Genomic DNA, 15,166 nt, shown 5'->3' with positions numbered 1-15,166 from the left:
AACTATTATCTATATTAGTAATGATATCTACATAATCAAAAAAATACAACTATAATTGAGTGCATCACATAAATGTCAATACAAAAGAATAATATACTAATTCGCAAGATAATTTCAAAATAATCTAACTGAGATCAATGAATTAAAAACTACACTTATTTTCTTATATTACAGATAGATTAATGAATTAAACACAAACAAACGAAAAATCATGTTTTTTAATTAAATAATTTTTTTAAAAATTATATATAACTTAAATCATACAACAATCTTCAAAATATCTTCACATTAATTCTCACTTGAAAAATAGTTGCAAGGAAAAAATGGAAGTGTAAATGGTTTTTCCTTTTTCAAAGGAAAAGGTTGATTTAGCACATTGTTTTAATCCAATTACATCAAGAGTACAAGGAGTGCTCAACTCTTATTCTAAGAATTGATAGTTGTAATGGACTAGAGCATTAATGTAATTGTTTGTCCTTTGCCTTAAAAAAATTGAAACTACGAGGTAATCAAACAAACAATAGAAAGCAATCTTATGTGGTGTGTATAGTCATAAACACTATAACTTCTAAGGAAACATAAATGTCATATCATAATTATACCAAATGTTTTTCATTGGCCCACCACCCACTAAGGCATCTTTTTTCTTTTTGGTTTTCAAATCAAACTGACTTTCAAATGCATATTACTATATTAAAAATCAAGTGATTAGACCATAGTAATTGATATTTCAATCTTACAAATACCCAATCACTTTTCACCTTCACTATAGATGACCATGTTTTCCACTAGTTTGTAGCTTTTTACATCACCTTTTGGAAAAGGCAAGCATTCACTCATGAGATTCCCCATTACGAGGGGATACTACATAAGAAGAGGAGAATAAATCAATCTGAAAAGAGAATAACCACTTTCCATCACGGGCCAAACATAATATGTTTTTTCATTAAATTTATTAGAGAGTGCCTTTACATCACATCGAATCAGAATTCATTTAAATGGTAAAAAAGCTAGAGAAAACTTTTGAGAAGCTAGTTTTATCCAAGACTTGTAGCTAGTGACTCCCTTAATCTTTTACATAACTAGCCATTAAAACAACTTTTAATGTTTTTTGAAGTTTTTGAAAGGGATTAAATTTATTCTATGGAAAATAGTAAATTATCAATTTGGAATTTAGAAAAGTAAATTATCATTTTGAATGAAATATTATGAATGTTTTTAGTTTTAATAATTAAAATATATAATGTAGATGAAGTTAATTGTCAATTTTTGAATTAAGATATTACAGTTTGATCTAGACTACCATTAACGTATTGCATCTTAGCTTAGTTGGATTAGAATATTTTGGATTTAGTCATGTCTCATTTATATATTCACATGAGAAAATATTGGTTTGAGGTGGTTCTCTGAAGGGAAAGCACACCCTCTAAATAAGCCCCACTAGAAGCAATTAATTTTTTTTTTAAGTCGTTTTCAATATGAAAATATTATTAATAGATAATATGTCAATTTGTGGTTTTAGAATTTTCTTGAAAGAAATGTCCAAAGACAATTCTCAATTTATGACCCCACAAATTATGTAAAAAATTGTCAAAAATAGCTACTGTTTTATGACTTGAAATATTATATTCATTCACTACTCAACAAATAGTTAAATGTAATGACTTCTATTATTTGATGGAACGTGTTTGTTCAATATCATAGGCAACCTTTGTTATTTCGTTCCTACTTAAAAAAACTTGTTATGTATTTCAAATGGGGTGCAACAATTTGGTGACATTTGGATTTTCATTTATTTGATTTGGCTACCTAGAAAAGCTCTAAGAGCCATCTTAGTTTCAACAAGAAATCTAAAAGAGTTTCAATATATATGTAGAACCGATAGTTCTTGTGGACTTAGTTATAAAACCAAGTGCACCTAAATAATGTATTTCTAAAAAGACTAATTGTGGCTTTTGAAGTAGAAGTCTTTTTTCCTCCTTCTACAAAGTATTTATTTAAGTCTCCTCCCAACAATGATAAAATCTAAGACCCTACTACAAACGTATTTATAGTTTTCAAAAACAAGATGAGGCAGCTCATAAAAACCTATATTGCAAGTTGTTTGTGGTTGATAGAGATTGTTTGCAAACGAAAAAGAATGTTGTTTATAGTTATTTTATATTTTTTGAATCATTCATTATACTAAAAAGGGATATTTTAGGTGTTAGCCTACATACTAATGTTGTGGTTGATATTATGAAGCATAATATTTTTGTTGATGTATGAAAAACTTATGATTTCTACAACATTTCAACTTCTAGTTTCAATCTATCTCTTTGGTCTCCTTTATAGGAGGTTTACAAGGATCATTTTATGATCAATACTATTTTGGACATTATCAAGTTTTGTATTATTTGATTCCATCGTGATGTTATATTGTATTATAAACAACTTCAAAACATGTTGAAATTCAAAATATAATCATGTTCTTGAACTACATCATTTCTTAAGTTCTTTCTAATCAAATTAATTTTGATATGTGACAACATTTTTTTCTCGATTTTTTTGTGAACTATTATATTAAATTATATTTTTTATTATATAATTGATAGAATTGCATCTTCATTTATCTACATGTCATTTCTTAAAATCTTTCTAATCAAATTAATTTTAATATGCAAATATTTTTCTCATGAATTATTTCAATAAATTGTATCTTTTATCATATATTTGATAGAATAATGAATTGCATCTTTGTTCTACTTTGTAGAAATCAAGGTTGGGAGAGCATTTTTTTAAATTGACTTTTCTTCTTGTTTTAAGAAAACAATTTCACTACCTTTTTTAGTATCACATAATAGAAATAACTTTGATGTTTATTCTATTGCTCTCATACATAATAAAAACTTTAATTTTTACTTATAAGGTTCTTCATTTTAATAGTTTAATAGTTCAGACTAATATATTGTATAATTTTGCCAATAGTGACATGTTGTGATGGTTACGTTATTGCGTTGTTATCCTTGCCATCAAGGTTCAAATCTCATGAAGATGAGGTTCCCCATTTGTGGCCTCACTGGTTCATAGCTCCAAGTCAAAGCATTTACCCCTTTTGTAAATATATATAGTATAATTTTATATGTTCATTTTAACCTTCCAAACTTTACCCTAATGTCTTGATTACTAAACCAGAAACTCTTTTCCACACTAGTCAACAATGTTATCAAACATTTAACTATAAATTCTTTTAAACTCGCTTTCAAACTAACATATCGAAGTTAATCTTCAAGTAAGTTTAATGAACTTTTCTGGCGTCAATATATCTCATCTTGATATTTTACTCGTACCATGAAAATTTTACATAAAATCCACACTAGTCAACAATGTTATCAAACATTTAACTATAAATTCTTTTAAACTCGCTTTCAAACTAACATATCGAAGTTAATCTTCAAGTAAGTTTAATGAACTTTTCTGGCGTCAATATATCTCATCTTGATATTTTACTCGTACCATGAAAATTTTACATAAAATATCGACCTAAAGAACTAGATAATGTCTCTGCTGAGAAACATCGATTTCGAATTTTTAGGAGTGGTAAATGGTGAAAATTTTAATTTATAACCTGCCCCTCCCAAACATTGGAATCTACCATTCCTTCATGCCTTTTCTGTACCTCACAAAATGTATTGCCCCGTTCAAACATGGGAATCTCCCATTCCATAGAATGCCTTGTTCGTGCTTAAAAGTACTACAAAGTCAAATTTGTCCTATATTAGAACAATATTATTAATTTTGCATATAAACCAAACCCATTATTCTTTTACAAAATTTCTACATAGCAGTTCACATAATCTTCATCTATGAATATTATGGAATAATTTCAAACAGTCGTGCCTCTTCTATCCAATGCTAATATTTGACTGATTTAATATTTCATAAGAAATATGTCAGACTGACTCATGATTACAAGCATAAATGTTTTCAATAAAGCTATGGTGCACTAAACTTCCTTTGTTAATATTATTATTATTATTGTATAAGCCCTGGTTTTTGGAATGCCCATGTTACCTCCTCTAAAATTCACTTATCAGAGCTTATCCTAGAAGCAGATTATTCATGTTTATCTCTTCCCATTGTTTAAAAGATGAAAAGGGAAAAAAAACCTCTTGTAAAAAAAAACTTGGTAGATAAATTTTATCATGGGAATACTTGACAGGTGAAATTTAGCTTGGCAATATTTATTTGGCCAAAAAACACTTGGAAGTAAAATTTTATCATGGGAAAACTTGTAAGGTGAAATTTTGTGATCGGATGCAATTCTCAAGATAGAATTTTATTGATCTCAGGATGGAAGTGAAATCTTATTGAATTTTATTGATCTCAAGATAGAATTCTTTTGATTGTTTGTATGGAGTACCAATTTTAATTTGTGCGCAGCTCCATTTTACAAGAAATATAATGATTTAATATTTAAGATTTAAGCGATACTCTCAACCACAAAAAAATACTTTGAATATTAATTTACTTTTAAATATAAATGTTTCGCAAATTTGTTGTTAGTTTACAGCTTGCAAACAAAACACAGTAAAATAATACAAAAACTGTAACTTTACGAATGTAAGGTCTCACTGATTTTTGTTTTGTTTACCAGTTATGGTTAGTTAATTCAAATAGACTGAATTAAAACCCAAATGCGAAAAAGGGTGCAAATAACTTTTCATTATATATATATATATATCAAGTCCAAGCATCAAACATAATGCTTTTCCTCGATTTTCAACATTTCACATGAAAATGATCTTGTCAGTTCAGAGGCCCTTCCGCCCACCTACAGAGAAAACATCAATACAAACAAAAAGTAAAAGCATCTTACATTAGGTTTGTTACAAACTATAAACTATATATTTATATTATTATATAATAGGGAATCATATTTCTTAGCACCGAAGAAAGGACTTCTTTTGTCCCATTCTTCTGAAATTTTCTTCTTTAGCCACTAAATCTGTGTGTTGGAATTTGGACGGGAAAAGGAAAAGGTTAAAAGCTGTTCCTTTGAAAAAAAGGAGGAACATACTTTAAAATGAGGGGATATATATATGGAGAAAAAGAAGATATGGTCAAAAGTTAAAACTTTGAACCGCCTCCTAATCCAGAAGTCCAAAAATCAGCACCATTGTTGTTGGCTACATGAAGAGTACATGATACAGGCACTAGGCATAGTCCTCTACTTCTCAGGTCATATTTGGCTTGATCACCTCTTCCATCCTGAAAAAGATTTTAACAAAATGTTGTGTGAGATCTCAGTTTATGATGAAAAACTCATTTATATTTGCTAAAATTCGTGGTATCCAAATATTCATATCCAGACAGACCCTTGATGAACTAAAATATCAATTGTTATTATTTTTGGATTCAATTGTGTAATATCAACTTTTCGCATCACACTCCTGATCCTGATCCATCATCGTCAGAATAAGGAATGTGATATGAAACAAAAAAAATTACAAAATCAAAACCAGAAATAATAGCTATTGATTCATGGATTGTGGAAACCTACTTAACTAAAAACATACTAACATACTAAAGACCACAATGAAAGTAAACAGAAAATGCAAACTCCTACTAACATACTAAAGACCACAATGAAAGTAAACAGAAAATGCAAACTCCTACTAACTACCATGCAGTGTGCACTTATATTGTATATGCAATAAATGATGTTTATTTTTATGGTAAAATTCAACAAGTCATTCATGGGCATAAAGATCATCCCAATATCATGACCCCAAGCGAAGACTGTAAATTTACCTACAAGTTAAAATAGAAAACTGAGAATTTTAAAAATAACTCCAGCTGCATTACCATCTTTTATGCAAATTCCTTTAAAGTTTGATTAATTGAGTTTTGGCAATTACTCAGAACTCAAACTGAACTATAGAATGGCATCAGTAGTCATATCCACATTTACAAGGGTAACAAAACTTCCTCATTAGGTCATTTCCAAGTAAGTGCTTTATTAGAAAGCATTTTGTTCCATAGGCTTTTGAAATTTTGTGGTTTAAAACAACAGCAATTAATTTGTAAGATAATTAGTGTATCTTGCTTGTATTCTTAGGCATCAAATACTTCTAGTACAAAAATATGCTAAAAATTTAACTCACATTTTGGCTTCCTTTGAGATAGGGAGTGCTCAATACCTGCACATCAAAGTTAAAACAATTATACATTAAAAGAAGATTAAATGGTCGTGGAGATTTGAAGCACAAGAATTGATTTCACATTACAAAATGAATTGAATCGGAAACTGGTTTTGGCAGGATTGTTTTTTAAATTGAACCAGAAGCAATAATTTAACAGAAACCTGGTGATTTGAAGGTTTAGAAAAAATTCTGCACAAAAAAAAATCTCAAACGACCCAAACATTCAAACGAAAAATGCAAGCAGAATCAATAGTTTGGGAGATTCTATTTTTATGCCTAGAATTGATTTGATATTGGAGACCCCGGTTCAAAACTTCAAACCAGACTAAACAAAATGTTGAATTCTGGGTATGAAAGGGTTTCAATGGAAAAGGCCACAGGTGCCAGCCATCGGCCAGAGCATAATACTTGAAAGGAACTTACAAATTAATGAAAAACTTTATATATAATTTTAGAAACTTGAAGAATAATTCGTAATCATAGTGGTGAGTTTTTTAATTGAAATGTCAGAAGTAATGCAATTCTTTTTCAGGATTCGATGTGTGTGTTCATTTAGCATCACACACAATCGAATCCAGAAAAAGAAATGCTTCACCATATGGCTTGTGGAAATCTGATAATGTTAGCAGACGTAATTTTAGAGTTACGTTAAGACAGGAAACTAGGAAGAAACTAAAGAGTACCTGAACCTGATCCTGCAAAAATTTGATGTATCCCATGGCTTCAAGAAGAACAGAGGCAGTATCGGTCTGCAATAGTAACAGATTATATTTATACTTGATCGAAATGTCAGGCCCAAATGAATAAACAAAATAACCATGAAAATGCATGTAAAAGAGTTCATTTATAGCGTACTATAACAATGGGTTTGGCTCTTGTGCACCAATGGAGTAGAAATTCTGCCTACCAATATGATTTTGATTCCAGAAGTTTTTTCATGCTACTTACACACTGCGATTAATTGATTAAAAACAGATTGTGCGGCGGTTTGAAGAACAGTATACCTTTCCGAAGGGAGAGACAAGTTGTTGCAGAGCGGTTATGCGTTCGCCTAGCTTCTCTTTTCTCACCTGTCAAAATAAACGGCATAATAATTAAGGGAAGTTCCTAGCTTATCTCTAAATTTTCTACTTTTAGTTTTTGTAGATAAGATTTGCCTAGGGTTTGGCGTTGATGAGGAGACCTTCATGGGAGCACCCGTAGAAGCCTCTGTTTTAGGCTTCTTGAAAGTAGTATTGCTTAACCCTGCTTGATCACCGCTTCTTTTTTGTTCTGTCGTGCATTCTCCGCCTTCATCTGCCTGTAGAATAATGAAATCAATGAGGAGTGCGACAAAATACTGGGAATAATTGCAAAGCTTGTAGAGGATGCCGAAATATCAGTTCAAAATATCCGATGATGATACTTGAGGATTAGAGGGGAAAGATTTCCATAGAAATGTTTGAATACAACAATTTTCTACAGAATTTGTTTCGCTGCTACTTAAAACTAAGGAATCATATGCCAAAACCATAGCAAATGTTCACAACAAAAGGATTTAGAAAGAAATTTTAAGAAAACAGCCTCAAGAACGTAAAGGATGTGTACTTTAAATGTTTAGATGTTCAATGAAGTGGCTAAATCATAAATGTCAAAACACTAAACAATAACATAATTGATCTAGTGAATATCCGAAAACCTGGGTTTGAATCTTTCTCTTATGGCGGAGACTCGGTGTTTAACACTAACGAGACATGTGAAATGCTACTATGTACAAATGTCTGAGAACCTAAATAGGGTAACCAACCAAATCTATGGGCGAATTGAGGCTAGAGATGCCCCTTCTACCTAAAAACCCTTGAAATTTTAGCTGCTTACTGCATATTTTCGTAGCGCATTTACGTGCAAAGAAAAACGTTACGCTACACAAAATGCTGTGAAACTGCAAAATCTGTGATCAAAGAAATGCCAAAACCAACCAGTTTCAGTAAAAGAAAGGAAAGAATTTTGTGAGCTCACCGCAGATTTTTGGACTGTATTATTGCTTGACGAAGTAGAAGGAGAAGAGTCGGAAGGACTGCCATGAGGTTTTTGCTGCTGAGCAGGAGGAGTAAGAGGCTTAGGGTTTGGATAACCAGCCATTTCTAATTTGTTCATGTTATTGTGAAAAGTTAGAATATTTGAGGACTGAAATGTCGTCGGAAGCTTCAAAGGCACTGGGTTAGCTGAGAATTCATCCATTACAAGGTCTATAGAGCCAGCGCAGTCCAGTGTGTTGGAAGGATCCAGAAGCCTGGTAAAAGAGCCACAGGGAAAAGAATCCGTGTCCGGGAACATAAATTTCCCCGGAGCATTTAGGGTGGGAAAGGAACTCGCATTTGGCAGTGCATTGCTACTGAGATTCTTTGCTTGCGGCGAGCCTGAAATGAACTTTTTCAGAGAACTGCTGTTGTTAGTGGCGGAGGAGTTTGTCCAGGAGATTTCGTTGCTCATGGTTGAATTCGCCCAGGGATCCTTCATTTCGGCTGGGGTTGTGTTGCCCTGCATATTGTAAATAGGCATCCCGGACGACCTGCAGAGAGCACGGCCTATTATTTCATGAATTGCAATAGACAAAACTACTGAAAATGATCAGAACAATAATATTTCGGAATAAAGATTCCACAAGTTTCTCAGCAATCCGCGTGGTAAATAGTAAATCTTTGAAATGCGACTAGTCTATCCATATTCTCTACATGCACATGAGCAAAACATGCAGTAACTGCTCCATAAATTGAAAAAACTCTAATATGTTGGAAGAAATAACGTGATCAGTAGCCTATGTTTACAAATGCATAAACTGCTACGCGAACCAGGCGATGGTTACAAAGCGCGATTGCTCGATAAAATAGGCGTGGAATATTGCAAGACTCTAAAACTTAGAACAAACTAAATGCAATTATGCTCAAGGCTGCAGAAAATGACGCGATATGAATATTTCTGGTTCATTGCAGCTTGTATACGATTGCAAGCGACTCGAACCTGAAATCTCCGTATAAACTAAACAATACAATGCAAGTTGTAAAGCTTTTAATTGTACGAAATAACCAGCACGCTGGAGCTCAAAATAAGTACTTGCATAAACGTCCGATAACAACGCGTAAAGCTCGGGAGTGAGAAAACATATTCGGACGCGAAGAAGACTCGAACCTACGACGGGAGAGGGTGTTCGGTGAGAAATTTTACTCGAGGTAAATTCTTTTATAGATGAGAACTCCACAAATTTGAGGCTACAGAGCTTTGAACACCGGCGAACGCTTACAGATTTAAGAATAGATCGCATAAATGCTTGCAAAGTTAAGAAAAGATTACAAAGCTCTGCTCTCTCACCAAAACTCTTAAGAAAAAGATAAAAAAACATGAATCTCCCAGGGATAGGCTGAATAATACTCCACATAAAATTACCTTTAAGCTGCTGAAGATAAAATTTTGGCAATATAAGCGAGAATCAGGAGAGAGCCAAGCGTAAAGACATAATCCGGACAATTCTCAATAATTCATGCATTAAATCTAAATCCACACGCAGTTGGGAAGCTAGAACCACATGGAGGGCACAGCAAACTATTCCACAGTTGCAACTGAACAAATATTAATACAAACGGTCCCAGGGGATTTGAACCTGTAACCTGTCAGGTACAACTCTACATAAATTCAAATCGCTTGAAGAATTGGCGACTAGAGGTTATTTCTGTCGAATTTACGAAACCGTAAAACTGCAGAGAAGTAAGCCAAATAAATACCAAAACGCTCAGAAAATTGAACAAAAATTTCAACGATTTAAGAACTCAAAACTAAACGTATTCTCTACAAAATCGCGCGACAATTTGCCACGAACAGCACATTTGTGAGACAAAGACGAAACATCTGACTTCGAAGGGACTCGAACCTGAAGCCTCCCGAAAGTCCAGAATCTCACACTACATAAACCGCTAAGAGATTTGCAATACTTAAGGTAATATAAAACTCGTGTCGCAAAGCTTACAACTATCAGCAATCTGAGCAACAAATATCAACACGCACCGATCAGAGGCTCAACACATTGCCTAAATGCAGTACAATCGAGAAGAAAAAGCAATGAACTTTGTTAATAGCCCATTGCTGATTCAAGGAACGAAGCTAGGGTAATACTAGAATCGAATTTAGTGGAATGTATACCTTCAATTCTTTGCCACCAAAAGTAAGAAATCCCCTATGAAAAAAAGTATTAACCCTCGCTTATCTGAATAAAGAGGTCGCTATGAAAATATCATTAGGCAAATAGCGTTCAGAAAAGCCCGAAGTCCTTGGCATTAAGGATAAACAGATTCTCATGTGGCGGTATTCGATCTGCAGTAAAGATGAGTAGGTCAAGAATTCGGAATATCATCTTTGGAATCAAGAATTCCATCTGAGGGCCGCTTAAAGTGTTTCAGGATGTTAAAGATTTTAAAACTGGTTTCATTTCCCAGGGCTGGTAAAAAGCAGAGTTCAGAGCTACAGAAAATGCGCAGAGATTCCATCACCATTTTCCATAAGACAAGAGCAGTCAAACTAACATTGTATCATAAACAAAATTCGAAGCACAGAAGCGTTTCACAGGCAAATTAACGCTTTTTCAGAACGAAACTAACATTGTATCATAAACAAAAATTCGAAGCACAGAAGCGCTTCACAGGCAAATTAACGCTTTTTCAGAACGAAACTAGTATTTGAAACATAAAAGTATGTCAAAGCCACAGATGAAAAACAGTGTCCGAATGAAACTGAAGCACGAAGCTGCATAAAGGCACGGCAAAAGCACAACACATGCGAGAAGAAAGCACAAAAGTGTAGCAAATCAAAGTTCACTAACGGCTAAAATAACCGGCTGCTGAAAAAATTTGCAACGAAAAGGAAGGAAAAGCGCCATGAATTCACCACAATAGCATAACCGCGCTACCATTTAAAACAGAAAACCGCAACAAAATGACCGAAATTTAAAATCAACAAAGCAAAATTCACACAGTATCCAAACCATTCACAACAAAATAGCTCGATTCCAGCTGAAACTTTTGCAAACAATGCCCCACTCCGAACGGAAGCTCCTTCCTCAGGAGAAAACAACTCAAACAAAGCGACTCGAACTCGAGACCTTCCCGACCTACAACCGAACCCTAAAGCTACCATTTTTATTCAAAAAAACACAATCTTGCGCACCCAGAAAGCCAAATTCTTCAACCACAGCACAAAACAGCGATTCCACCATGTCTTACGTTCTCAGATGATGATCCCAGAGCGCCTGGTTGTTCATAACAGAGACGGCGTTATCGACCAGCTCAGTTCCAGGCTCCAAATGCTGCTTACTCCAAAGAGAAGAACCACCGCCAGAAGGACAATCACCAGCCGTCGCTGAAACAGAACAAGCAGACGTTTTACGGTCCTCCATATGTGCTGCCGCTGCCAAGCTCATCCCGCCATTATTCCGCATATTCTCTTGGCAAACCCCACCCAAACCAAAATAAAAAAGAGGAAAAAAAACCACACGCGTACAGTTTTCCTATCCGCTTCGCCTGTAATGTTAAAATCAAAGCAAGGAAGCAGCAGCAGATTATGCAAAAACACGTTTAGATAAATAGAATTAGATGTCAAGAAGAATCCACACTGTTCATGAGTGAGACAGATGACAGCTTCCAGCTGTGATACAACCTAAACCCCGGTCGTTTTAAATAGACCATGGCGGGCACACATTTTTTTCCCTTGATTTGGATTTGCTTCATTCTCTTGTTTTGTAGTGACAATAAATAAATAAACAAATAAATACATAAGTGAAGGAGTATTAGTGCCTAGTTAAGTGTGGTCAATTATGGAGAACATTAGGATGGGTAATTTTTGGGAAGTTCATAGGGGAGAGGACTCAATAGTTGAACGGGTTCCAATTGTTGTGATAGTAATTGTTCACTTAATGTCCAATTTTTTTGAAAAAATTGTACCAAATCTTGTGACTTTAAAGTTGTTAGTACAATGATGATTACCCAAAATTGAATGAAAATGTACCTTTTGTTTTAAAAAATAACCAATGATGTGATGCCACATCAGCTATTCAACTATGGGTACCCTTTATTTTTTTTTGACCTGTTTTGGACAACTTGGCAAAAAGCATGCTGATGTGGCATCATAACAGGGGACGTGGACTTGAAACCTTAGTTATAAGTAGGCGACTTGCCAAGTAAGCTACTGTAAAAAAATTGGGAGCGATTTGAAATTTTTACGTAGGGTTTTGATAAGCGTGAAGTTAGGGTGTTCAACTACTGGGTCCTCTCCCCTAGTACCATCTCATCTTTCCCCTGAATGCACTCTTCATAGTGGAGAAGGCTAAGGGAGGAGTATTGGTCATGTTACATACATAGAATCCGAAGAATTTAGCAAGGTTCTTACTATTCGCCCCTCACTCTTCCCAATGCGATGGGAGGTCCTTACTATTTGAGAGAAAGGTCCTCATGAATAGTAGGGTTTGATGCTTTCCCTCTATGACCATCACCTAAATGCAACAACTCTTAAGTACACCATTTAAGTTTTTGTGAGCCTCTACTCATGAAATATGGATTAATGAGTTTGACCCAAAAAAATCATATGAATCCTAATAGTAATATTGTAGTATTAATAGTTGTTATAAACCAATTTTGTGTATTTTAAGTTCGTAAAGGATACATTGGATATGGATGAATTTTTTGTTGATTATATGCAAGACTTTATTGTACTAATAATAAGTATTGTCCTTTCTTTTGGGTAGTAAAGACAAGTATGCATAATCGATAGAGGTTGTATCATCCTTATTACCTATTCACTTTGACAATTAAAAAGTTTGTACAATTGGTACGATATTATACACCAATGACCCAACAATTATGTGGTACTAGTATTAAGAAAATTGCACAAGTGATATAATTTCTAATCCTTTTTTGGAGAAAATAGGCAGCTATTGGACCAATAGGTTAACTACATATAAATGGACGTAAAATAGAAAACAAAAATGTTAATAGCTCTCATAGGAATTAGTTTTATCAACTTAGATATGATACCCAAAGATGTATGCTAGCTAAAGAAGAGTGGATAAGAAGAAGATATTGTTGTTTTGCTCAGGGAGTGGTGGAGAGAATGATCTTACATCATGGAGTGTTCAACATGCAAGGATATTCATGTCAATTACGTTAAGATACTAAACATGAATACCTTGAGTAATCTAATTGAAAAAGAAAACAAGGTTTGCAATTTTCCCAATCAAGATATGAGCAAAAGATCCAAGATGCCAAGAAAAAAGAATGAGTTGGCATGTTGTTTGAGCTTTTCTATTAATTGGTTATCTATCATTTCTCAACGTTGTTTGATGGAAAAGAGATGATAAAAAAAAATACAATTGAATTGATGACAAAACACACACACACACAATTGAATTGATGATTAAAAAAACACACACAATCGAATCAATAAACATAATTATATTACAAATGGATTGTGAAAATTTGATATTATTAATTGATGCAAAACTGTACACAATTTTAACAAAAAACACACCAATCAAACATCCTAGATTGTGGAATTTACATGACTTTAGTTGTGGATGTTATTAAAAGCTTGCATCCATTCATTCATTGTATGATATAAAACTATTCATAATTAGTGTTTTGTTTTAGTTAGTGAAGACAAACTTTGAACTTTGCATGCGTATCCCTTTGTTGGTTTTCTATTATCCTCACATGTTTTTTGGCCTTGTAATGTCAATTCATTCATTGTATGCAACATAACTACTTCTAATTATTGTTCTGACTTTAAAGTCTACAAGATCTATTACCTCCAAGAGTAAAAAACTTATCATTTCAAAGTATCATCTCAAACACATTCTCTATTGTTTCATTACCCATGCACTTTGGCATCAAAGAAAAATCATTCCCATTCATTAATCTCATAGCCTCAAGTTTCTAGATTCAATTGTGTTTGTTTTCTTTTTTCACAATCCATCAATTGATAACGTCAAACATCTTGATTCGATTGCGTTTTAAGGTTTGCATCAACATTTTAGATCATAAGCTATGACCCACCATCAAGATGAAGAAGTGCAAGCCCAAAAAATAATCAATCTTGAAAACACTCATATTTCTACAATTTTGAACTCTATCATCCATAAGATCTATCATAAGATATATCCGAAACATATATGTTATTAAAATTAACATAATTAATCTTATAAAAAATAATTTTCCTAACTAATATAATCTTACGAAAAATATCTCCCATCCTCCTACATAGACCCTTGCTTTACTTTCTCAATACACATTTTTGAAATTTTCATTCCTCCCAAAAAAATGACACCCCCTTGCTCGCTTTATTTCTAAAATTTCCTCCCCCCCTGCAAAAGAGCCTAATGGGGCAGTCGGCAAAAATATCATGGTGTACTCGTTTGCTTTTTTCCGCCACCGACTTTCTCCAAAGTTAGCGGTAGTTGGGAATTTGGCTTATATATGCTTGGCGGAAAGCTCATAGAGGATTTCGGGCCTCAAAATATTCCGTCCCCTTAATAAACCAACATTTACAATAACAATAATAACTATATTATTATTATTTTTTACAACAACACCCGTGTGTTATAAGCGGGTTGACGCGTTGCATGCGGTGCATGGAATAGGGACGTCGACTGCACGGGCAGCCTAACACCGCCATGTGATAGTGACGGCGGGGAGTGGCAGGGCAGGGCAGGGCAGCCATTTCGATTCGCTCTTCTCTTTTTCTTTGCCTGCCCGACCGGACCGCCTGTGACGCTGACTTTATCGGCAATTACGTAGGAAAGTCTCCCAAACATTACATGCTCTGGTTTGGGAGTTGGTAAACTTAGCGTTCAATTGTGGCACGTGGGCCCCATCCACCGGCCGTCCGGCCAACGGCATCCTCCGCCGACGGCGGTGTTTTCGCCTCTACAATTTGACGCTCCCACGGCCGTTTTTCTTTTTAAC

At 34.1% G+C, this 15,166-nt stretch overlaps 1 protein-coding gene across 1 annotated transcript; it reads right to left on the bottom strand.

Moving 5' to 3' along the window:
* Positions 1-4,689: 4,689 nt before the first annotated feature.
* Positions 4,690-11,763, bottom strand: LOC149555921 (uncharacterized). The gene is made up of 7 exons (XM_089830017.1): positions 11,435-11,763; positions 8,184-8,736; positions 7,369-7,485; positions 7,190-7,255; positions 6,869-6,934; positions 6,147-6,182; positions 4,690-5,250 (listed from the first exon to the last, which is right to left on the bottom strand). Exons 1-7 carry the CDS (start codon positions 11,647-11,649, stop codon positions 5,110-5,112), a joined length of 1,194 nt encoding a protein of 397 aa, XP_089686143.1. The 5' UTR covers positions 11,650-11,763; the 3' UTR covers positions 4,690-5,109.
* Between the last annotated feature and the right edge of the window lie 3,403 nt (positions 11,764-15,166).

The sequence above is a fragment of the Cupressus sempervirens genome, chromosome 5 (assembly GCF_028749045.1).
Source record: "Cupressus sempervirens isolate cs-2001-9-10 chromosome 5, ASM2874904v1, whole genome shotgun sequence".
Lineage (NCBI taxonomy): Eukaryota > Viridiplantae > Streptophyta > Pinopsida > Cupressales > Cupressaceae > Cupressus > Cupressus sempervirens.
Note: the sequence above shows the minus strand (reverse complement) of the source record. Positions and strands in the feature narration are given on the sequence as shown.

Excerpts from the sequence above, each read along its gene's own strand:
- LOC149555921 (XM_089830017.1), bottom strand. The coding sequence starts at position 11,649 with ATGCGGAATAATGGCGGGATGAGCTTGGCAGCGGCAGCACATATGGAG. Across the intron at positions 6,935-7,189 it reads TTGTCTCTCCCTTCGGAAAG|ACCGATACTGCCTCTGTTCT; the intron begins GTATACTGTTCT and ends TTACTATTGCAG. Across the intron at positions 5,251-6,146 it reads ATCTCAAAGGAAGCCAAAAT|GATGGAAGAGGTGATCAAGC; the intron begins GTGAGTTAAATT and ends AATCTTTTTCAG.